The sequence below is a fragment of the Nomia melanderi genome, chromosome 2, assembly GCF_051020985.1.
Source record: "Nomia melanderi isolate GNS246 chromosome 2, iyNomMela1, whole genome shotgun sequence".
Taxonomy (NCBI): domain Eukaryota; kingdom Metazoa; phylum Arthropoda; class Insecta; order Hymenoptera; family Halictidae; genus Nomia; species Nomia melanderi.
Window position 1 is genome coordinate 31050401 of NC_135000.1, and position 25605 is coordinate 31076005.

At 48.4% G+C, this 25605-nt stretch overlaps 1 protein-coding gene and 1 long non-coding RNA gene across 4 annotated transcripts in view; one reads left to right on the forward strand and one right to left on the reverse strand.

Moving 5' to 3' along the window:
• Positions 1 to 25605, forward strand: part of LOC143174249 (muscle-specific protein 300 kDa-like) — a 43358-nt gene that overhangs the window by 1226 nt on the left and 16527 nt on the right. For both annotated transcript variants that reach the window (XM_076364807.1, XM_076364808.1), the window contains exons 2-6: positions 270 to 6976; positions 7329 to 8025; positions 8760 to 9059; positions 9741 to 10700; positions 20147 to 20449. In XM_076364807.1, coding sequence (XP_076220922.1) covers positions 270 to 6976; positions 7329 to 8025; positions 8760 to 9059; positions 9741 to 10700; positions 20147 to 20449 — 8967 coding nt within the window. The remainder of the gene's footprint in view (positions 1 to 269; positions 6977 to 7328; positions 8026 to 8759; positions 9060 to 9740; positions 10701 to 20146; positions 20450 to 25605) is intronic.
• LOC116429966 (uncharacterized) lies at positions 10695 to 23295 on the reverse strand. 2 transcript variants are annotated; one of them, XR_012998056.1, is made up of 4 exons: positions 23113 to 23295; positions 13065 to 13872; positions 11659 to 11827; positions 10695 to 11380 (listed from the first exon to the last, which is right to left on the reverse strand). It is a non-coding gene; the product is annotated as an uncharacterized LOC116429966 (long non-coding RNA). The 2 variants fall into 2 exon arrangements; XR_004235601.2 differs by lacking the exons at positions 13065 to 13872; positions 23113 to 23295 and adding an exon at positions 12379 to 12660.

The window sequence follows — 25605 nt, forward strand, 5'->3', positions numbered from 1 at the left end:
AATTAATGTGTTAATCTATTAACCCTTTGTATCCTGAAAATATGTACTATATATATTATAGTATATCATTGCCAAATCGAATACGCTCAGATTGCAAAGCACGTCTGCATTTTGCGCACGTTGCTCGGGAACTATCAGACCTCGAAGGAGACCTAGCGAAAGGCACGTGAAACCATTCAGGAAATAAAGGGTTCGAAAGGGCCGAAAACACAAGAGCGCGAATCGAGTTAGGCGGGCAAGATGAGACGGGTCCGTTTCCGATTTTCCAGGAGATTTGCGACGAGGAGGCGCAAGCCGACGAAACGTCCGAGCGAGATGACGCCACTCTCGACCAAGCGCCCTCCCTTCACTCGTCCCTCGAGACTAGCATGCCGTCCTTGGCCGACGTTTCCCTGCAAACGGGGCAAAGTTTGCTAGCGAACGATATCGTCGAGAAACCGCTGCAGCTGACCAAACAAACGTCCACCAATCAGGCGGCCGAGTGCCACTCGTTGACCACGCAGACAATGGACACCAACGAGAACCCCCAAACCCAGGAGACCATAAAGATCCTGAAGAAAACGGACGGCGATCACGAGGTGATCGAAATAGCGACCAAGAACGTGCCCTCCACGTCGGGTCAGGAGGTCATCCAAGAACGGCCGGCGACTCTGCCCGAAGACATCGTCGTAGACATGAAGTACAAAGACCCCAAGAACACGGAGACCACCACCAGCGAATTGAACATCGTCCACGCCGCCCCTCAGTCCTTCGAGACAGTCCTCGTTGAACCCGACGACGTCACCACCGAGGTGGTCGTGGACGAGGACGGTTCGAAGAGGATCATCGTGCGGAAACTGAGGAAAACGACGGTGACCAGCAGGCAAACTACTCAGCAACACCTGTCCTCGATGTCCACGACGGTAGGGGACGCTCCCTCCGTGGTGCAGGCCTTTTCAGACGCCACCCTGAGAGACCAACAGGTGACTGTCACCAGGACGAAGCCGAACGGCACCGTGGAGACCACCACGAGGCAGGTCTACGGAGGCAGAGTAGCTACCGGGACACCTTTCCAGGACGTGAACGTCGAAGAGTACGAGTCAGCGCCGAGGTACACGCACATGGTGACGCAAGGCAACATCAGGGACGTGAGTCCCCAGCCTCTAGAGGAGGGGATGCTGCTGGAAGGCGGAGAGCTGCAGGCGAAGACGTCCAGTGTCCACGCAGTGGTGCAGCAGGTGACCAGGCGAGTGGTCAGGAAGACCAGAAGGATCATCCGCAAGGTGACCATCATCGACGGCAAGGAGACAACCACGGAGGAAGTGATCGAGGAGCCCGACGAAGTGGAGATCGACGAGAAGAGCATACCTCACATCAGCATCAACGTGGTGAAGCACGAGGAGCACAGGCAATTCGGCGCTGACGGCCAGCCAGTGGAAGAGAAGAAGCGAGAAGAGATTCCAGTGGAAGACAAGGGAAGAAAGGCGGACAAGAGCTTCGAACTGGACGACGTGCCTATGCAGGGACCATTCTTTGGAGCGTTCGCTAAGGACATGCCGCCTACGGACTATCTAGCGAGGAAGGACACTCTGCTGGGCGCTAAGAAGGAGGGTGTCATCATCGAGGAGGTAGTTTCGGATTCAGAGGTGCAAAGGGAGGATATGGGAAGTCCTGGTCGACCCGTGGACGACGATCGTAGGGAGCGAACGCCGGAGAGTCTTCAGGAATCGCTGACAGAGAGAACGGAGGATGACAGGAAAGCGTCGAAGCCGGCTCAGACAGCGGACAAATACGAGCACGAGCAGTTCACGATCGAGGTAACGGGTAAAAAGTCTCTTGCCTCGGCTATCCAGGCGTTCATCGATGCTGAAGTATCCGGTTTCCAGAGTCCGATGCAAGAGATCAAAGTGCGAGAGACGCTGGAGGAATCGGTCGCGTCGCCGATCGATTCCATTGTCTCGGACATGCTGACCGTCACGAAGGCGACCTGTAAGTCTGTCGATGCACCCGTAACGAGCGAAACACCCGGTATCGTGGTAGATGGTCACGTGGTAGATGTAGAGCAAAAGCACCATGACACCCTTGGCACCGTAGACGCTACTGACGAGGCGGTTGTCTCCGTCTTAGACGAGAAGCGTTTGGTCAGAGAGGCTTTCGAGGACGTTGCGCTGGAGGAGGTACAAAGGGAGGTTGCAATTTCAGGAGGAAGAGCCGAAGAGCCTTCGGAGAAGCCTGAAATGCCCCGAGCACACCTCGAAGGATCGACGTTCCCAGACGTCGACGTCGACGACAGGAGCAAACCGGAGGCGAAGAGGACAATGATGCCGATCGACAAACAGCACTTGGTCAAAGCGTCCTTCGACACTGATCTGGACTTCGAGTGCGTGGACGAAGCCTTGAAGCCGGAGTACAAGCCTATCTTCCACAAAGTGGAGATCTCGCTGGCGGTGAAGAAGGAGGGCGAGGAGATCCAGCCTACGGTGTCCGTGAAGAGCCAAGCTGAGCCGATTGGCCCACCGTATCGCATGGTGAAGGAGGACGTCGACATCCGTCTGCCAGCGGACAAAGAGACCTCGGTGATCCACGATAAGATCGTTCAGACGTCGCCAATGTTGTCGCAGCAAGTCGCGACGGAGGAGAAATCCATCGGTGCTTCGGAAGAAGTTATGTCCGACAAGTCTGTCGTCGCAGCGTTAATAGAGACCTCCGACAAGTCCGTCATCACTTCTGACAGAGAGTCGCCATTCGATAAGCCAGTCGCTGGAGAGACAAAGGAACTTCACCCTGAACCAATAGAGTACGAAGACGAAGAAAGTTCACAGACGAAGTCGCTGGAGACTAAATCGAGCATCTCGCTGATCTCGAACATCGCCGACTCGGTGGAGATCAACGTGCCGCTGTCGGACTCCTCGAAACACGTGAGCGAGACGCCGCAGCCGGACATCGGGGAGATGATGGACTCGCCGGAATTCGAGTCCACCTTGAAGGACGACACTTCGAAGGGCGAGGACGGTTACCAAGCTGACGACAGAACATTGATGTCCACGGCGACGCCCGAAGATGAGAGCGTGGCGAAGAAGAAGAGGAGGAAGAAGAGGAAAGACAGGATCAGGGGTCCCAAGGACGAAGAGCAGTCAGAGTTCCCCAAGACCACGACCGACGACGGGGAGTTCAGCGACGACGTAGCTCCGGTGGAGTCCGAGGATGCGAAGGCCACGAAGAAGAAAAAGAAGAAAAAGAGGAGAGACGATAAGGTGGAGGCTCCTCCGGTTCCTTCGCTGAACGAAGCGGATACTCAGACTGCTCCCGAAGGACACGTCTCCGTCGCCACGTCCCCGAGGCAGGAAGAAGTGTCCGAGATCCACGTGCAGACTTCTCCTCAGCCCGCCGAAGACGCGGTAGCTAAAGTGGAGAGTGTTCACGAGGAAGTGCAAACTTCCCCTCGGCCTGTTGAAGAAGCTGCGGTAGCTAAAGCGGAGGACGTCCACCAGGAAGTGCAAACTTCTCCTCAGCTTCTGGAAGAAAGCGTGGTACTCGAGGTGACGAACGTTCACGAGGAAGTTCAGACTTCTCCTCAACCTGTAGAAGCTGCGGTAGCTAAAGTGGAGGAGGTTCACGAAGGAGTGCAGACTTCTGGAATACCAGGAGAGTCTCGGGAAACCCAGGTACCCAGAATAGAAGCAGTTCACGAGGAAGTACAGACTTCCCCTCAGCCGACGGAAGAAACTGTAACAACCGAAGTAGTCGAAGTTCACGAGGGAGTGCAGACTTCCCCGAGAACATCCGAGGATTCGAAGGAAACGCAGGTGCCTAGGATCGAGGAGGTTCACGAGCAAGTGCAGACTTCTCCTAGAGTGCCGGAGGTCTCGAAGGAGACGCAGGTGCCCAAGGTAGAGGAGGTTCACGAGGAAGTGCAGACTCTGCCCATGGAAGAGCCGAGAGTAGTGAAGGTAATCGAAGTCCACGAGGAAGTGCAGACTTCTCCGAGAACGCCTCAAGAGGCGAAGGAGACGCAGGTCCCCAAAATCGAGGAAGTTCACGAAGAAATTCAGACTTCGCCCAGAGCGCCGGCAGACTCGAAAGAGACACAGGTTCCCAGAATAGAGGAGGTTCACGCAGAAATCCAGACTTCACCGCGTGCGCCGGAGGAATCGAAGGAGACGCAGGTGCCTAAACTGGAGGAGATTCACGAAGAAGTGCAGACCTCGCCGCGATTACCGGAGGAATCGAAGGAAACTCAAGTACCCAAGATAGAGGAAACCCACGAGGAAGTGCAGACTTCTCCTCGCGCGCCGGAGGACTCGAAAGAGACTCAAGTGCCGAAGATAGAGGAAATTCACGAAGAAGTGCAAACCTCTCCGCGGCTCCCGGAAGAATCGAAGGAGACGCAGGTGCCGAAGATAGAGGAGGTCCACATAGAGATCCAAACGTCCCCGCTGCCTGCTCTGGACTTCAGCACTCAGACCACTCGAGAGGAGACCCCAGAACCCGAGAAGCCAAGCGTCCAACACACCGAGATGCAGACTTCGCCGATGTCAGCCGTGGACTTCGCGGTTCAAGCCGTGGAGGTCCCGCAGATCGAAGAGTCAGGTACCCAGACATTCACAGCTAAAGTGGAGGAGTACGCTGCCCAGACCAGTCCGATGGAGGAGCTCGTTCCTCCGGAAACCGAAGAGATGCAGGTCCAAACGATGGTTACAGAAGTGGTGTCCATGGAGGCGCAAACTTCCCCCACAACTCCGCCGAAGGAGACAGAGACGCAAACTATCGAGAAGACTCTGGTGACCGCGGAACAGCAGACGACGCCTTCACCGGTCGAAGAGAAGGTCCTGACAGCTACCGCTGTCCAAACCATCACGCCAGAAGGGTTCAAGACCATCGAAACGGAGGTGCAGACCAGCAAAACGCCCAGTCCGGTGCAGAAGACCACCGTGGACTTCAACATGCAAGCAGACCTAATGAAGCAACCATCCACCGAAGTGGTGGAGACGCAGACTACCCCCGAGGAGAGTCCCAGACCAGCCGAGATCCAGGAAACGGAGTCCCAGACGATCTTACCCGAGCCTACCGAAGAGACCATGACGCAAACCAGTCCAGTCAGCGTCTCGCCGGTCGAAGTGGACGTCTGCGAGCTGTCCGCTCAGACCAGCCTAGAAGAAGCCAAACCAACGATGGAGGGAGAGTCTCAAACCAGCTCACCGGGTAGGATAGAGACCCTGGACACTTCGGTGCAGATAAAGAGCGGCGAGCTGGTGCCACTCGTTGAAGAGAGCACGCAGATCGTCCCCGAGACCGCCGAAGGCAGCGCACAAACTCAGACAATCGAAGAGAAGAAGCTGACGACGGTTTCCCAGCAAACTGACGGAGTTCCTGATGGAGTTCCTGATGGAGTTCCTGAGGAAGCCAGCGGAGGGAGACCCGTGGATGACAAAGATGGAAGCCTGATGCCGACTGCGCCGATGGACACAGTGGACGCATCGATGCAGAGGACGCCCGCGAGACATACTGAAATTCCAGTAGCACCTGATGCACAAGTACAAGAATCCGGAGACGACGTCAAACCGGCGCTGAGGCCCGAGTACCTTGACGGAGTCCCGGAACAAGCGAAGACGAAAGAGGAATCGACACCTGAGATGTTGACTAAAGACACCAGCGCGGACGCGTCCCTCGAAATATGCGTGCAGGCGACCATCGAGCTGTCGGAGGCCACCGACAGCAGCAAGTTAACCGATACTCAAACGACAGACACTTCCGTGGACACCACGACTATAGAGGAACTGAACACCGCCGCGAAGGAGGACAGCAACGCTGCCAAGAGGCAGAAGCGGAAGAGGAGGCACAAGACCATAGAGATCTCTTCCACCGGCGACAAGGACCTGGAATCCATATTTGGTCAGCCAATGGAGACTCCGGACGTTTCTCTGAAACTGTCGTACTCCGACGTTGCCAAGAAGAACGCTGGCAAGGAGAAGTCTCCTCCCGGAGACGGCCGGTTGGAGAAGGTGCTCGAGCAACCGGACGACGTTCCGAAAGCGTTCGTCGAAGAGAGACCAGAGAGGCTCGAAGACGTCCAGAGTACCGCAACCTTCGCCATCGCGGCAGAGCCAGTCGCAGTCAAGGAGACTCAGGACATTTGGAGCCTGAGTAAAAAAATCGACTTGCCGGAGATTCAGCCAATCATCAGCATGCCATCGCCGGAGCCCATGGACACCTCCGAGGAGCCGCTGTCGCCTCTGGAGACAGCGCTCCAAGAGGAAGAACGACCGAAGATCAGGACGTACGCGGACATCATCAGCGAGTCCTCCAAGAAACCCATCGAGAGGGAGCAGGTTTCATGGGAGGTGTCCCAGCAGTCCGCTCCCCAAAGAGGAGCCAGCTCCAAGGCGTTCCTCCTGCACGAAGCTATGGAGTACGAGCCTCCCCATCAGCTGACTCAGAGCAATCACATGGCGAAGGTGATCTCCGACCGAGTGCAGAGTATGAGGAACGCGAAGCAACCCAGCCACCTGGGCAACATCCTGCACATCGCGCACCTGGACAAAGTGGCCAGCGAGAAGCTGGCGGAGGAGCGTGCCGCTGACATTCGCAAGGAGCTGTCGCACCTGAGAGACGCCGCGCAAGAGAAGGACTCGCTGGCGGTGGAGGACACTCTGGTGGTCATCGTGGAGACCATCTCCACTTGGCTGGAAACGATCGAGTACAGGATCTTCCTGAGCAAGGAGTGTCCGTCCGGCCCCTCGCACGACGACAAGACCTACGTCGAGCTCAAGGACGAGGTGGAGAACGTCGAGGAGAACATACAAGAGCTGAACCACGTGTGGAGGCAGGTCGAGTCCAACTACCCCGGAGAGGACCGTGCCAACCTGCAGGACTGCCTCGACGCTCTGATGCACCAGGTGAGGATGATCGAGGATGCCACCACTGACGGCGAGAGGTACCTCACCAGCGAACTCGCTAGGTGGGACGAGTTCGTGAACGGAGTGCACAACATGTACAGGTAAGTGTTTCGTGTGAACGATTTTATTTAACCCTCTATAGGCTCATGTAACGAAGTCACGTGTCAGTATAGTGGCATCTTGTTGATTTATTTCATTTTGCACTCAAAGTGGCGAATAAAATGAAGTTTAACGTCATTGTAACTTGAAAGTTACGAAATATATTCGTTTGATGAGATTATAGAAACTATTGAGTATATTGTTAATTCGTATTCATATGTGGATATTTATTAATTTTGTACTGATGTTTTGAACAAACATTCGGCCCATAGAGGGTTAAGTAACAATTCAAACGTGAATCCAACTCGAGTCGCAAGACGGTGAATCTAAACGAAAGCTTGGTTCGTTTGACAGATTGATCGAGGAGCAGCGATCTCAGCTGAACGAACTCATCGAGCTGGAGACGTCCACGCGATGGAAGCTCCAGGAGCTCGAGAAGCTGGAGAACATGAACCGCTGCCACATGTGGAAGACAGCCGACCTGCTCACAGCAGCGCACGAGCTGCTGCGCAATTATCCCGGGAAACACATCCCCGAGGAGACGTACGCCGCTCACGAGACGACCAAGGCGATCGAGCACGGCATATGCATCGAACGCGAGCGTCTCCTGCAGCTGCTGGCGCTGGCCGAGGAGTACGAGCAGACTCTTCGGGAGTTCGCTCAGATCACGGAGATCGCGGAGAACCTGTTGGCCAGTCCGATCTCCGTGATGAGTCTGGAACATCTTCAGGAAGAGATGCAGAAGCACAGGAAGTTCTTCGTCAATTTGAACCACTGTCGAGCGATCCTGGAGTCGCTGGAAGGCAACCTGGACCCGGAAACGAGGACCAAGTACTCGGACCTTCACGAGGAACTGCACGGCAGAGCTACGGCTCTGTTGGACCAGGCTGCGTCCAGGGCTCAGCAGATGGCTTTAGCTGCTTCCAGGTGGATCCTCCTTGAACAGGGCGTCAAGGAGGAAAGGGGATGGCTGCAGGTCGCTCATCAGAGAGTCCCCGACCTTCAGACTGTCACCTCGACTGACTACGATCAGTACATCTCCTTGTATCAAGTGAGTATCAGAATATCGGTCGCTTCGAAGTTTATGCGGTTAAATTGAGTTTTTTGTAGTTTCTGATGTTCGTCGATTTTAATGGAATGAATATTCTTTTTGGTTATTCGAGGATTCACTTGATTCTTCCTTTTATTCTAGGTCAGAAAGCCCTTTTTATAGCTTCTGAAAGTGTATAATCATTTTAGAAGTCGAAACATTCATTTTTCTTTTGTAGACAACTTAATTGGCTTCTGAGCGATATGTTAATATTTTCGTTAGCCTTCGACTTAGATCATTCCTTGAACAAAACGACTACTTCTAACTAACTGATAATGTCAAAGCCTTAACCCTTTTCGGACGAAGATTCTTCAAAGAACACGAAACCTTCAGCAGATTCGGCCAAATTATATATCGGATGCTTAAATAATAGAGAAAGAGGAAACCATGCACTGATCTCTTGTTATTTGAGTTATTAAATCATTCGTTCGCAACTCAGTATCCGAAATATGAACGTTTAAACGGTAAAACGTCGACAATCGTCCGCAAAGGGTTAATTAGTTTGTTACGTAGATCATTTCTTCTATTTCCCATAGATTCCATTGCTTCGACAAAATGATAGTTCATGTACGAATCAAAAGCTAGCATATTTGCTGCATTTTTTTAAAGACGTGTACATTACGTAAGAGGATCAAGTGTCAGTTTAGTAGATATCAGATGTCACAGTAGAGATGTAACGCGAATTCTTTCTCCAGTCGCTGGTGACGGACGTGACGACGCATCACGCCAGGCTTATTCAGCTGCTGAACGTGGCTCGCAGCCTGCAGGAACTGATAGACATCGAGGATCCCGAGGATCGATACGGCGAAGCTTTGGAAGTGATCGTCAAGCTGCAGGACAACGTGGAGTCGTCTCTGAGGAGATTGCTGGCGTTCAGAGAGAACTGGTACAACCAGGAAGCCTTGATGAACCGCGTGGAGAACTGGATGACGGCCGTTGAGAAGGAATTAGAGACCATCCGTGATCCTTCCGGTGGTCATATACGTCAATTCTGGGTAAGAATTAAGTAACGCTGTTACGTAACGCGGAACTTTGACTCGTCCGTCGCGCGACTTAAACAGATGCTACTCTGCATACGAAAATGTCGGTTTTATAGTGGAATATTGTGTCAGTCTTTATTTAACTGAGACAACGAGTGAACATATCTGTTGGATACAATTGATCGGGTCGTAATGGACGACTACATTAGCTTATTTCATAAATATCGTCGTAATGGACAACTACATTGGCTTATTTCATAAATATCGTTGTGGAAATCGAGATCCGTCTTCCTTTTTAATTATCATTTCATCCAGTCGAATCCATAGCTGTCATTGCCAGTTCTATTTCTAACAGAAAATGTTAAAAGTCTCGAGTATCGAGAAGTAACAATCACGGGACAGAAAAGAACTAGATCTCTCTTCTCGAGGAAGATAACTCTAAAATCATATCAGCAGCGGAAACTAGAACAGGAAGTTTCTGCAACCGCGACGCATAGTTTCCTGTTACGATGATTATTCCTACTTACTTAAGCATAAGATTCCTTGCAAACGAAAGGATACACTCGTTTCCTTAAAAACAAGCTTACCGCGATTTCCTGATTCAACTAAATCATATACATCGAAAGATATTCAGCATAATCCCAATTACATTCTCCACTATATCACATAATACAACCTCGAACTCTCTAAATCCAGGAACTGAAGGCCCAATACGAGGTGCACAACAACATAAGAGAAGAAGCGAACGCCAGCTTCGAGCAAGCGCTCAGGATCATCCCCCTGTCGGACGAGATGCTGCAACGGCAGTTCCACGGCGAGATACAGGACCGCTGGAACGACGTGTCGCAGCAGATCACCAGCATCCAGGAGGAGGTGACCAAGGACATCTCCTCCGAGGAGACCTCGTCGACGGACAAGCTGAAGCTGCTCGAGCGGGAGCTGAACGAGTTGCGGCTGACGATCGACGGTTTCCACGGCGTCCTGAAGACGGAGGAGGAGCTGGACCTGTACATCGAGCGTCTGTCGGTTCTGTTCAACAGGATCTCGTTGATCCAGGACGAGCTGGGTCGTCTAGGCCTGCTGACGGTCGCCGAGAGCGAGAAGGTCAGCCTCCTGTTGCCGTCCGCTCGTCAGATCGAGTCGCAGATCACCGAGGAGCTGGACGCCGCGCAGCTGCTGCGCGAGAGGCTTCAGGCGATCCAGCGGGGCTTCGGCCGCATCCGCAAAGCCCATCAACGGCAATCAGCTGTATTGGACCAGTGCGAGGGTAGCGAGCAACAGGGGAGCGACGTGGTCGCGGCGGCGGTGGACCGCTGCCAATCGGTCGCCGACGAGCTGGCTATTCTGTGGCAAGACATCATGGGCCTCAGACAGATGCTGCACACTCTGCCCACCATGATGATGCGGGTCTCCGTGTCGCCCGTCAGCGTCGAGCGCGACATCTCGAACCTGCAGGACGCGCACGCCGAGCTGGAGGCGAGGTGCACGCGCCTGCTCGCGCTGCTCAAGAACAGGCTAGCCCTGTGGAGGCGATTCGAGAGGCAGCTGGAGATGGTGCAGCAGTCGGTTCAGGAAGCTGACTACATGATGGAGCTGCTGACCGTTCAGGGCTCCGTGGACTACGACAGACTCCTCAAGGCCACTGAACGTCTAGAGGTGAGTCTTTCAGTTTCTGGCACGAGGATTTATTTCGTTTCACGTGTTCGTTAGGCTTGGAACTGTACCTCGAAGTTGAGCACTTTAGTCGATAATTGTTTCCGATGCTCTCTGGGGCAGTATTTTCGCTGGTTCCTCCGTGGTAGCCTTGGAGACTTAGGTGCAAACAGTATCTTCAGGTCTGTTTTGATTCGTAGCATCTTCGTCTTTGTAGAATCAGTGCTTCGTGTCTCGAATACTTTGACGTTTGGATGATCGGACAGTTTGATGGATAACACTTCACTGCCACGTCACCGAAAGTCGGGTGACGTTTTGTACATATATTTACACATGAATCTTGTTAACATGTCGAATGAGTTTTGTTGGATGCGAGAGACATAAGAGATTCTAGAGGAATTATTGCGAGGAACCTTAACGTTGTAGTTTCCGTTGAATTGAGAAAACTGTCTCGACTGCATAGAAGTTTCGCCGAGTGTTCGCTTGGCAGTCGAAGTGTTAAATCGTCTGGTATCCATATGCACGTCGAATACTCGGTACAAGCGATCGACGCAAGTTCCGGTCCGAGCTCGCCACTCCTCTTTCTTGGTTCCGACGAAAAAAGGTTGTCTAGAACGACTGAAAGGTTCGCCGCGGGAATGCAGGTCGCTCGATACCACCCCGAGCTCCAGTTACTCGAACTTCTGAAAGTTTTAACGCATTCCGGGCTCTGTCAACGACTCGAGGAATGTTCGCCGGGACTCGTCCGTGCCATCTATCTCGGATACTTCGAATCATTTCATTGTGACACCGGGCTAATCCTCCCCCTCACGAACTCTCCGTATAACGGGACAATTAAACCCCCGCATCGAATCGTACTTCGATTGGAATTCACGCTTGATTCACCCTGAAAAGGCTGGGCCTGGACTAGCCCGGCGACTGCCAATGAGGAATACCGCTTGCATACCCAATCATTCGTTACCTGTGTATCGTTCTTTCATAAATCATTCGAACGTCTCGCATGCGACGAGACAACGGTCTTCGGTGTCCTGTAAATCGTCAGCTCCAGAAGCTCGTGTTCTTGTACAATTCGCAAAGTATACCTAGAACTATACTTAATCTGTCTGCTTTCCAAGCTTGAATACCGAACACTGAAAACGAACACATATCTGTACTCTTGACAGTTCTTTCCCTCGGACTAACGATTTCTTTGGAAGATCAAAGAGAATTAAGTGACTAGCTAAATCGGAAGACTAAAGAAATATAAAGTAAAGAATCAAAACGATAGAGATTGACCTTGCACATTTTCATTTAACCAGTTAACTGTGGAATTTAGTTGGAGAAACCTCTGGTTCTGCGCGTAATGAAATCGAAAAATGAAGTGTGTACTCGTCGAACGCAGGACGAATGCACGTAGAGTATATTTCAATGAAAGATCAAAGCGAAACAAAGAAGAGTTACACGTTTACGTGAAAAAATCAAGAATTCATCGCAGAAAGAATTAGTACCGTGTCAAGCTTTACGATCACGTGTATACTCGTCAAACACAGTCAACCGGTTAAGATCTCCATAGATAATTCAATCTTCGATAGAATTTCCAACGGTTCGAAGCTCTCAATCGTTAAGCTTCGCACAGCTTATCCATACTTTCAGAATGAAATGACTCTTATTTATAACACTCGGAATATACAAGATCCAGCACCTTGATTCGCTACGTTCGCCAGGCGTCGGGCTATAGACGGCAATTACGTCAACGCGCGTAACTCCCGCAGCGCGAACGGTTCAATTTCAACGTTCCAGTCGCTAAACGGTCCCGGTACCAAACGCTTCCCGTCGGAACTGCACTTGTACCAATCGGCGATCGATCGATCGATCGGGGAACCGGAAGACGCACTTTCCAACGCGGTAACCTTCGCCACGTGCGAGAGGAGCGCGGCCGTCCGACGCGTGCGCGTTGCCGTCCTGTGATCGGCGTTATCGCGGCTCGCCTATCAGTGGCACGAGTCCCGTCGTCGCGTTCGCATCGGCCGTGCGCGCGCGCGCGTTCAAACGAGACGCTCTTCTCCCCGTCCGCGGAATCAGTCGGTGCCCGATTCTCCCTCGATTCAATGAGCAACGATCCCGCCGATCGTCTCGTTTCCATTCCCTCCCAATCCCGATCGGTTCCGTCGCGAGGCCAGTGGCAAATGGGGACCGGCGATCGAACACGGCAATTTCGCGGACGATCGAACGATCAGTGAAATGAAGAATGAGGCGCGCCGGTTCTGACGAACTTTCCTCGCAAGACCGACGGGACCGTCGACGATACGTCTGCTCGCCGAGGGCCGAGTATGTTTGCGCTCGGCACGACGAATCGGCTGCTCGGAAGTAAGCGTTGAATATTCATACCTGTGTACTTATGCACAAGGCGTCCGGCCAGCTGACGATTTTCGTGTCTGTTCCGCGACGATTTCGACGCTCGCCGTGCTCGCCGGGACGCGACGGTGTTACGTCGCAACACGTAACCGCTCGATCCGTCGTTCCTTCTGCGTTTCCTCGCCTCGCGCCGTTGATCTTCGTGGGAATTTCCATCTCCGTCGCGAGATCGTTTCCGAATGTGGTAGAATTTATTGAGACAACGCTCGAGGATCTAATTCCTTTGGTTTCTTCGATAGAGATCTTGACGAATCCCAGTTGAAATGGGATTATACTGAAGGACGGTTAAGGTAACTTGGTTAAGTGTAACGTTGACCTTGCGTTTTAGATTTCCAAGTTTTTGCGGGATTCTTGACGCGACGATCGAACGAACGGCAGTCTATGTTTCACCGATAGATTCACGGGTCACTTTAATTTCGGATGTAACGCGGAATTCTCGGGTTTCTTCTTGAAACGTCTAATTTAGCAGTGTCCGAGGTTTCTCTTTGAATACACAGGATAACGTCAGCTTCCCTGAACTTTCTTCGGAAAATGATTCCTCGATCGAGTGGTTCCGGGTGGAACAATCGGTCGAGCGTCGAAGACTTAACAGAGAAATTCGCACGATCGTTTCGTAATTCCATCCGAGATGCAATCTTTCCGTTCGCCTGTTCGCTGTAGTTTGCTTTCGTTCTGGCACCGTCCACGGGAACACGAATAGAAAAATAGACCGGCGGCGAGACGCAGAATGTTTTGTTTCGCCGATGCTGTCTCGTAGGTCGTAATCCGTTGTGTACACAAACTGGAACCGATCAAAGAATACACGCGCGAACGCGCGAAAACGGTTGAGTTATTTTGAAAAGATTAGAACAACAGCTGTCCTCGAGACAGTTTTAGCTTGAACGGTATCGATGGCTGGTTACTGGAAGCATGGAACAGTTATTAACACTGGAACTACCGTACCAGTCAAAATGACTGCTTTCAGTTCTTCAGTTTCGCAATTATTCTTCGAAGCATCGAATGTTCGAAATGATTTTGAAAATAAAGTTTCACCTGAATACCATAATGAATATCTGAAGACCGAAAATAATCTGTTGCTACAATATTCATAGCGATTACGTTTCGATCGTATCAAATGCTCGGTAGTTCTAGTGTTAAACTGCTGTTCAGGCGTGTACATCGGGTTCTAAAGAAAAAAACTGAAATCGAATTTGATGATGCTCCGTTTCAAAGTCCACAAAAAAATCATTGATAGAGGGAACGAGATTTAGTTGCGAATTACTGAAGAGAAATCTGAAATATTCCAATATTATGCTTTAATGTGTCAATAATTATTTCGAGGGACCTTTGACTCCGCGATAACGGCTTCACACGGAAGTTTCCAAAGCGAACGATTACTGAGAATGTAAAAGCAGAACTGGTAATTACAGTAATCAGCAACAGGTCGGTCGGAACGAGCCGTCCTTCAAGATCGAATCAAAGCCGTCGCGCGTAATTCGTCCGTCACATTTCGCATAAACGACGCGACGCTCCTCGGTTTCGTAAAATCGGTAGGAACCTTGAAGTCTCGATTACTAGAGAAAATCGGCGTATCTAGTCTGCAATTGATCACTTCTAATCGACGCTTGACGACAGAATCGAGGATCATTAACGTTTCCGAAACCGGTTAAAACCTCTTCTTACTGGAAACAGTTCCTTTCAAGTCGCACGAATAGTCTTTCAAATTTATCGTACATCAGCGAATCTATTATTAATATACAATATTAATTAACACGTTACACGCCGACCACGCAATAACGCCGGATTTTCAGTCTATCGTTTAATCGCTAGTCCTACGACGTAACATTTTAGATACGTACACCACAAATCCAAAATGAAATCACAAACTCGAGTTCCTTATTCTGTTCGTAAGTCACAGATTTCGGTTCGATCGATGTAAAAATATATTAATACAATGGCCGACGCTCGCGATTCTAGTAGCTGAAGTTTACCCAACGCGCAATGTGTTAATAAACAGATCATCGATCACCAATCATCGTAAAACGTTCAGCTCGTCGCACTGCTTGCTCCTGCAGCGCGACGTTAGTCGGCGAAAGTACGTGTCACGGATCTAATCGATCGTCTATGAGTGTCATTCGCCGAAACAGGATGCTCGAAATGAAAATGTGCGGTTTATAAATAGAAATGATACAGTCGGGAATTTTATCGCCGAGCGAGGAGCTCGTCTGCATACATGAAAATGCAGGAAAATGCGGACCGGACGAGCGTCGCTCGCTAATCCACTTTGATATAATTACGCGGATGACACAAACGACCAAACTAGCTGAATCTACGACGCAGTGATACGGCACGTAAACTGTGCCACGTGGAAAAGCCAGCTGGGCTCGCCTGTTACCGATCGCGATCGATTTGTTCACGGTTTCCTTCCGCGTTTCCGACTGCGCGCCGAATTTCCAGCGATGATTTTCAACGACGATCACCGGCCGACCGATCGACCGTTCAATTTTTATGTCACCGTTTACCAGCCTCTGCACAGTTAACACTAGAACTACCGAGCATTTAACCCTTTGCACTCGAGAATATTTTTCGCAAGAAATGTTCCTTATTTTCCGATGAAGTATCAATGGTATTTTTTACAAATTATATAAAGAGATATCTTGCATGAATTAAGTGACGAAACTATTTTATTTCGATGCATGTGTTGGTAGATTATAAAATAATTTAATATTGAATTTCAAATTTTATCCTTTCGTTGGGTCAAATCAAATGTGCAAAGGGTTAATACGATTAATATGCAATTTCTGTAAAAATTGTAACAATAGATTATTCTCAGTTTCTTCAGGCATTCATTGTAGTGCTCAAATGAAACTATTCATTTTCAAGATCATTTTGAATATTCGATGCTTCGAAGATATCAGTAATTGCTAGACAAAAAAAATCGAAACCAGTCATTCTGAATGGTACGGTAGTTCTAGTGTTAACTCTCGACGCGCGTCGATTACTTTAACCGTGAAAGAATTTGCTCTTGTACCGGTTTTTTCGAACGATTCGACTGGTTCCAGTCTACGCACAACGTCGCTATTGTGTTCCTTAACACTTGAGGGAAAGGTTTCAAATTGTCCCAGTTTGTTGGCAGTTAATGCGTGGGATACTCGTTCGATCGCTAGACTTTGTTCAAATTATACTCTTACCGTGCTCGAGTGTTTCTTTAAAATCGGGCTTCTAAGGGTCAAATGAGATTAGAAGAGAAATTGTAAATTATATTGTATGGATCATTATAAATAAAAGAATACTATTATCGTTTCTTCAATATCTAAACTCGATTCGATAGAAGTATCTCATAGAGACGCGAAGAAAATCGGCATCGGTAAATTCGTTTCACCAATTAGAAGGTTCCATTTCTTCAAAACAAATGACTCGAAGCTTACACTTTATTGATACTAAACGTACGATGCATTGAATCGCCTAATAAAACGAGAAATGTTCGGGAATCGTGCATAGGTAATTAAGACTATGTTGAAACTCTGGAAACTTGTTCGTTCCAGTCCAACGTGCTCTAATTCGCTTCGTTTTTCTGTGCGATCGTCAGTTTCACCTGGCCAAGTGTTCAGAGTTCTGTTTGCGCATTCGTTGGACGCGTAACTGCTTCCTTTACGGGACACCGCGCTAGAAATCGCATCGGTTCGAAGGCAAAACGAGGCGGAAGCTTCCGAGCAACCGCGACTTCCTGTCCCGCTGCTTATCGCCGCGTTTCCGGGCAGAGAAAAATCGAGAGATCGGCGTCGCTCGGATCGACAAGTGCAGTCGCCGGGGAGTAGACGGTGGCTTCTTGAAATAGACGCGGCTGGACCTCGATTATCCGAATGAATCGCGGGAGCGCGCTTTGATGAGTTCACTTCCTCGATCTTGCGCGGATATTCTTTACCTACTGTTCCTAGAATGAACACTCGCTTTAACGAAGTTTTTTTTTTCCTGTGATGTAACACGAACGCGTTCGAAGTGGCAGCGATATTCTAGAAACTGAATGAATCGTTTGATAGATGCGCCGATTCATTTAGTATCATTGGTGCTTCATTGATAGACTGCTGTGATAATTTTACTATGTGACGGTGAAAATGAAACCAAATTCGGTATCTGCAATGTTTCTATACAATGATAGATCAAACCAAATTTGATATTTACAATCTAATAGAACAATGGACACCAAACTTCACGTGAATATTTAATATTCACAATTTTAGAACAATGGAAATAAATCAAACTCTATGCTTCTATTACTTTAAACCTACTTTAACACTAGAACTGAGCATTTAATGTAAAAATTGTAATAGATTATCTTCAGTTCCCTCGGACATTCATTATAGTATTTAATTCAAACTATTTCCAAGATCATTTCGAATATTCGCTGTTAAGATATCAATAATTGCAAAGAAAGGAATCGAAACCAGTTTAACCGGTACGCTAGTTCTAGTGTTAATAGAACAAGACAAAGATACGGACGAAATTTCCAATGGAAAATGAAATGGAACCGTTCCTTAAGCACGAGGACGCGATACAACTCACCTTTAACCGTTTGAACCCGTAACACGGCCGGGTCGGTTGAATATTCAACGAGACCGCGTTGGGAACGTACCGTCGAACTTCGAAAGTTTACGTCTGCGCGGGAATCTCGGGTTCGGGCCGCGTCGATTCGATTTCCGCTTACGGTTTCGGTGGAAAATTCTCCTCGGCCAGGTGAACGAACCCGAGTACACGGCACAGAATTAGTCCAACGACCATGCTCTGACCGAATTCGAGGCGCGAGCGTCGAAACGTGCTCTCGGTCTCGTGACTCAAAATTATTTATAGTTCGTATTTAAGGAAAACCGGCGTGTGTGTGCATTCTTCGGCCGAACACGCGGCCCCGGAATCCGATTCCGCGGCGATCCGTTCGATAATCGTGCGAATATCGCGCCGATCTCGCATTCCTCGGGTCGCATGCTTCCTGTTTCTCGCGTCCGCGCGAGGAACGCGAGCGCGACCCGCGCTTCCGGAATTTCGTAACAGGTGAAAATTCCGCTCGGAAATCTCGCTGCGAAAAACGGAACTCCGATCGTGATTCTCGTCGGAAAAATCGGTAGCGTTGTTATTACAAGGATAATTAATACTAAATTTAGCGGCCCGCGCTTCCGGAATTTCGTAACAGGTAAAAATTCCGCTCGAAAATCTCGCTGCGAAAAACGGAACCTCGATTGTGATCCTCGTCGGAAAAATCGGTAGCGTTGTTATTACAAGGATAATTAATACTAGATTTATGAAGCCCGTCAATTTGACGGATATGGAAGTTTCTCGGTTATTTAGAAGATTTAAATCACCTTCGATTCGTGCAATTATGGGAATATTGTAATAATATAGCTTCGAAGCTACAATTTCTGTAGGACCTTCGAGCTAAAACATTTGCAAACATTCTGTAAGCTTCATGCACCGTAGAGTGTCTTTAAAAAACCGATAATCTATTAACACGTTGAAATGCCGTTTATAGCCGTCCGATGCTCGCGAATGTAGGTGCAAATGATGGCAATGGCCGTGTCCTATATTAGTATTATAAATAGATCAATATAATAATTTCTCTCTGAATGTATAAAACCCCGATCGAACTTGCTAAGGATCAACTGATTAACAAAAAGGAAAGAATTGCTTGTATCGATCATCGCCGATTTCAAAGCGAGCGTGTTAAGCGATTCGACAAACCGTGAACGCGTTAAACGCCTTCAACTCCAAAGAAAATAAGAAGCTAAGGTCACCTGGTCGAATTTCGGTGGAGCCTAATTTCCAGCTGTTTGCCGGGCAAACACGAAAAAGAGGAACGCGTCGGCGCCGACAGTCGAAGGATTAACCGAGAATCGTTGCCCGAGGGTCCGCCGTGTAAATGGCTGCTCGCGATTATCTCGACAATTATCGTTGAAATGATATTCCTATCGGCCAATTATCCCGACAGAACAATGGAGGAACGATCGAGCGAACCGCCCGCCCGTGTCCGCTGCTCCCTCGATCGCCGGTTGCGCAAGAACGCGATCGCGCTAGATCGCGAGGAATCGGCGGAACCGCGGCGCGTCGCGCCGGCTGCGAAATATCATCGTCGATGCGTCACAGATAATTTTAATCGGTTAGCAATATCCGTGAAACGCGGGCAGCGCGATTTCCCTCGGCGGAACGTTTATTCCGTGACCTCGAATCGCAAATTAGAGAATTTCAAGCAGCGGTGCGCCCGCATTATGCATACAATACGGCGCGTCATTAGCGTGGCCGATCGCTAAACGTCAATGTCGCGAACACTTTCCGAGGGAAATAGAGAAAAGAAAGTGCAAGCAATAGAACAGACGGATCGAGAGACCGAGGATCGATTAAAGTTTCATTGGACCACCGGGTGGTCCGATGGAAGTCCTTTAGCGAGCTCTTCTTTGATCCGCGCGCGGTAAACAGGCTGATTAAGTGAACTTGATTGAACCGTTTAATTGATAGCAGTATCTGGCCTCTATAAGGGACATGGCAGGCTAATAATTCCCAATTCCCCGCTGTAAGAATCGATCGGCGCAGTTATTAGCCCTTGAGACGCGTTCTCGGTCTAGTCAATCGCTTGATTAACCTTCTATCGTGGGAATTACTTAATTCTCTTTGTGCTCGATGTGTTCTGCGATGTAATTCGTCTGTACCTCGAGGAATATTAAATCTTTCCGTCTCTAGTTGATTCGTCACTCGAGTCTCCGTTTCTTATTCAACACCGAGGCTCCGTATTTTCTCGAACAAAACACAACGCTTTCTTTCGCGAACGTCGGATAAACAATCTCGCTTGTTCGATCGATACTCCGAAGATCGTGTTACTCGAAGGGTATCACGAAAATATCGGTTACCGTACAGACGAGACGCGGTGCTCTCTTTTTCGACGGATTCCTCGGTGTTTCTGCGTTTCCGAGCCGCGACGCGTCGGGGAGACAGCTCGGAGCGCTTAAATCTGGCTCGTGACGGAAACGGCCGAGATAGAAGTCTGTCGGTGTGCTGGTGTGTTTACATGAACGCCGGGTTTTATCTCTTTTCAGGGTCTCAGCGGTGATTTGGGCGCGCGAGAAGTTCTCATTGGCGAATTGCGAGAGGCTGCCGAACCTCTGCGGGAGGGTTGCGCTGCAGAGGTCCGCGAGAAGGTCGAGGCGGCGGTAAATGAGGCCGTACAGGCCTGGGAGGACACCAGGGCCGAATTAGATGCCCTTTGCACCAAGTATCAGCACGCCTGCAGATTGTGGCAACAGTACAAAGACTCGAGCGCTGCGGTTAAGGCCTGGGTGGACACGCAGATGGACAGCGTCGCCAACCTGCCACCCGAGGAGGCCGTCAAACACATCAAGGTACGCTACCCCGACCCCTGCACCCCTTGCTCGACCCTTCACCCTTTGCACTGTAATTCTTTGTGAACCTGACGATGAGTTTCTTTGATTCGTTCTCTCATCGGATCTTGGCTTCGATGCGAAATGTACATTTCATCCGGTTTTCCTACCATTTTTATCGATGCTTTCATTGACAGCTACCGATTCCTTTGTTTCGCGATCGTGGATGTCTTGAAGCCATTGAATGTTCGAAATGATCTTGAAAATAGTTTCACTTGAATACTGCGGTGAATCTCTGAAGAGCACCGAATCTATTGTTACTATTTTTATTGGGATTGCGTATTATGCTCGGTAGTTCTAATGTTGATATGATTGTCGCTATTTTTCATTGAACATACGTTTATAATTGAAATTGTTATAAATTCTTAACGAAGCTTGAGATGAAGGAGTAAGTTTCCGATAATTCGAATGTTAGTATCATTAGCCCAAGATTTCTAACATTCCAATTTTATTTAAAGCCCAAGAACTAGAAGTTTTTTACAAGAATAGCATTACAAAGTGGCAATATCTCTGTTTTTATCACTGTTTACAAGACAAATTCTTTTGAACTATATTTCTACGTTTATTCCTGTACATAAATAAGTGCAAGCTCCTTTATTCTTCTTGTACAGTTTGCTCTACACTCGTCCCCGCAGTCCCATTTATTTCTAAAGCTTATTTCCAGCCAGCATAGAACACGCTAATTTCGAAATCGGGGAACAGAAGTATTCGAAACGTAGACAATGGAGGAAAAGAATGTCGAAACGTGGAAAGTTTTATGGGTCTTATATTTAGCGTTTGAGTCAGCAGATAAAATTTTATGTGTCCATCGGTCGATACGAGTCATCTGATTTCGAAGTAACGCTCCCAGTTGTTTCAGCGTTTCATGCACGCGTTTCCATGAATAAGGGATTGTTAATCCCGGTGTATACGAAACCCTAAAATTCTATTCTGCTCCGTCCGAGCGGTTAATTGCATCAACAGACGTGACTCATCGGGGCACGCCGGTCACTGAATTTATTCCCAACGTAAGAAGTACATTCGCTGGGCAAATACGGTGAATTAACCGAGCGTTTTGTAATATCCGACGTTTTCTAATAAACGAGGCACTAGGAGGAGCCTCTGAACAAACATTTTAGCGTGTTCAAACATTACCCACATTCTCCGTTCAAACGTCATTAGTCACCTTCGGGTAAATTCTCGAATTGTTCGCATCTCGGCGAAGCTGTTTCAGAAATAGAAAAATTCGAAAAATGTCCGTCGCAGTGTATACGTGGCATCGATGATATAATATGCATTATCAAAATGTGGCAGCGTTTGTACACATTGCCGAACGAGCTGTCCGTCATGATTAGACAAGCGATGAATTTCGCACCTATGAGCTTATCACGCCACGTGCGATCGATATTCAAATTTCAGACATCTGTGAGAACACTCGTTTAGCTATTTTAGTCGTTCTTCGTAGGAATTAATTGTGTTAATTGATCGTTAGGAGTCTTCGTTGGATTTGAAATCGTTTGAAATAGAAATTTCATTGAAATTTATTTTAAATGTCAGTTTGTGTTTCTGTTTCGTTCTATTTGGTGACCTTTATTTATGTTTGAAAGGTTCGAAGACAGTCTACGAATATATTGTCAATGTTTACAAATAGAAAGACGAAAGGAAACAGTCCGTGTACAGATGAACTCGATGCACGTGAAATTCACTTTCTCATCGGAAACCACCCCTTCCCTGGTAATTGCACCACAATTACCGGAACACCCTACATTCCACTGCTCCATCAAAACTTTGCCGCAACGTACACCCTCAGAACCATTGACCTACATACATTTTCCGAGCCGAAAATATTAATAATGACTCTCCCTTCAGATTTCAGAGATAAATAGAGGTCAATGTTAATCGTAATTTTCAAGTCGAGATGAGATAATGCCGCTTCTCTATTAATATTTAATCTTTAGAATAAACGTCACTTTCACCAAAAATTCCTCTTGCTCAACGATCCACCACTCCTCGATCGACTCACATAAGAATCAACTCCCAAAAACCAACTATTATTTTCCCATTATCAATATTTATTCTTCAAAATCAACGTAACTTCACTATCACCACAAATCCCTTTCTTTCTTCAAATCCTTACTCCACAGAACATCACCAGCTTAAAAATCAACACCCAAAGTCAACTAACATTCCTCCATTATCAATATTCATCCTTCAAAACGAACACATCTTCACAATCACCACAAATCCCTTTCTTTCATCAAATCCTCACTCCACAGAACATCACCAGCTTAAAAATCAACACCCAAAATCAGCTAACATTCCTCCATTATCACTATTCACAGATCAACTTAAAAATCAACCCCCAAGAATCATCTAACATTTCTCCACTAGCACTATTCATCCTTCAAAACGAACATATCTTCACAATCGCCACAAATCCTTTCTTCCATCAAATCCTCCACAGATCAACTTAAAAATCAACCCCCAAGAATCATCTAACATTCCTCCACTAGCACTATTCATCCTTCAAAACGAACATATCTTCACAATCGCCACAAATCCTTTCTTCCATCAAATCCTCCACAGATCAACTTAAAAACCAGCCCCCAAGAATCATCTAACACTCCGCCACTATCAATATTCACCCTTCAAAACGAACACATCTCCGCAATCACAGCGAACTCCTCTTCCCACGAATCCACGAAACACCGCTCCCCAAAGGCAAAAGGCGAAACAGTGAACGCAACCAGGCTAGCAGCCATCGTATCACTCCGACGATCACTCCCATCCCCTAAAGAATCTCCCGAGAAAGTACCCGGAGACGCTTGCGTGGCTGTCTCGTTGAATGGAACGTGGGCCAGGGGTTGACGGTGTCATTGTCCCCACCACGCCTCTGGCGCAGCAGAAGCAGGACGCGGGAGGACGATTCACCCTACGCAAGTGCGCCGAAACGTGACTCCGCGCGAGGGTAGGTCGTTGGAATACGGGGCATCAGAGGTCCCCTCCACTCGGCCCCTGTGCCGCGCATCGATCCCCGGAGACGGCAGTCTGGTCCAGAGCGTCGGGACGCTTGTTTCTATCCGTCGACGACGATTCCGTTTCGCTCCGGCATTGCTCGCGCGCGCGTGCTCCGTTATCATCAACTCCGAGGCGTCCAGCGTCGCCAGTAAACATCGGGGGCGGTCCGGGTTTCGCAATTCGGGCTCGCGCGATTATGTGCTCGTCATCTTTCCGATTCCACGAGCCGCCAGCAGTTTCCGGCCGATCGAAAATTCGAAGCATGTGCCGCGCGCCGCCGCGACACGTGTCCGCCGCTATACGCCGACGACGCATCGCGGAACCGAGACGCGCCGCGGACGCGCTGTGAAGAAGAAAAAACGTAGGAACGATGAACGGTGACCTAAATTAACAGTCATGTGCACGCCCGAGGAGATAAAGGTACGATCCAGAGGATCATCCCGCGGTTATCGATCCGGCCGAGAGTTTTTCCTCTCTGCGTGGCGACGCGTCGAGGGGCTCGACCCCTGTGTGCTTCTACCCTGCGGCGTGCTCCTCGCGCGTGCGGTTTTTATTGTCTTCCTCCTATTGTTCGAGTCGATGGATTTCTGCGACACGCTTCCAGACGACGCTCGGTTCCTCTCGGGGTTGAATTTCGATCGCAGGCCGTTCCGCTTGATGAGACTTCATTGTTGGAACGATTCGGGGATGATTCGGATGCACGTGTTCACTTTCGACTGGGGTTGGGTTTTAAAGGTTTTTATTCGGGATTGACTGTAATCGTTTGGAATGCGAAAGGGTGACGCTCCTCAGATGTGATTTATTCTTTGGAAGGTGTTCGAAGTGATTTGAAAAGTGGAGGTGAAGGGATGTTATTTGTAACAGGTGCAGATTTCTGGAGGAAATGGAGGGTTGATGTTTAATTGGAACGCGATTAGCTTCGTGTTTCTCGGGATTCTGCATTGTGCCGCTTGCTCTTTCGCTCGGAGGTTCTTACGCTTCTGACGGAGAAGCGTATTATTAGAAGAGTATGTGTTCGGTGTGTACAGTTGTTTGATATCGAGCCGTGAAATCTGTGTGTCGAAGAAGTGTTAGCATCGCGGCGGTGCCCGTCGTTTTCTCCCCTTTTCGTTTCGCAGAAGTTCACTGATAAATCCGGGAGACCCACTTTCTTCCCTTTCTTCTTACGGCGAATTCGATTTCTTTAATATCTAATCGGAAGCGTGGTGTGATCCCGAGTTCCAATCGCGTGTGACGCAACGAACTGGAATAGAATTTCTGTGAAAGCTTTGTGCACCGTGAGTTCTCCTAAATCCTAGTTTATATTTACTTCTCACGGTCCATGTATCGGAGTACCTACCAGGGAAATCAGAATTAGACGCAAAATCTTGCTGTTAGTCCAAGAAGGGGAGGCTACCTTCCTCCGGTTTATATCAAGAGCGAAAATCATCCGATCGGGAACGAAGAAATAGTTCGTCTTTTCTTCTACATATGCGATTTCTTTTATCTAACCGCTGAATCTGCCTATCTACTGCAGACGTTGAACGCATAAAGATAACGGAAAAGTTGATAAGCGAGGTTCATTGTCGCATTATTCGGTCTTGACAATTGTACGTCGAACTAATAGTTGTAATTTTTGAAGAAAATTACAGTAAGTGTTGTTGACAAGACGTATCGCTCAAATTCGAATGACATTTCTAGAGAATTCAAATTTTCGAATACTAAAGAATTTAAATTTTTAAATACTAGACTTTTAAATACATAGGAATTTTTCAGTGCTAAAGGAAAATTAGTTATTGGTCTTTGTTACTCGAATAATTAAACTACTTTTTCTTGGAACACCATTCTAGACACGAAGATTTGCTGTTGAGATAATTTTCTTCTGAAACATTCTATTCCACATTCCAAAATTTAACGCTGAAATGACATCTTCTCGAAACATTCTATTCTACTCTCCAAAATTCGACGTTGAAATGATTTGTCCTTATTACCCTCCACTCCAAACATAAAAATTTCACGTTAACAACGTGCGAATAATTTGTCTTTAGAACACTAGTCCAAACACGCAGATTTCACGCTGAAATGACATCTTCTAGAAACATTCTATTCCACTCTCCAAAATTTGACGTTGAAATGATTTG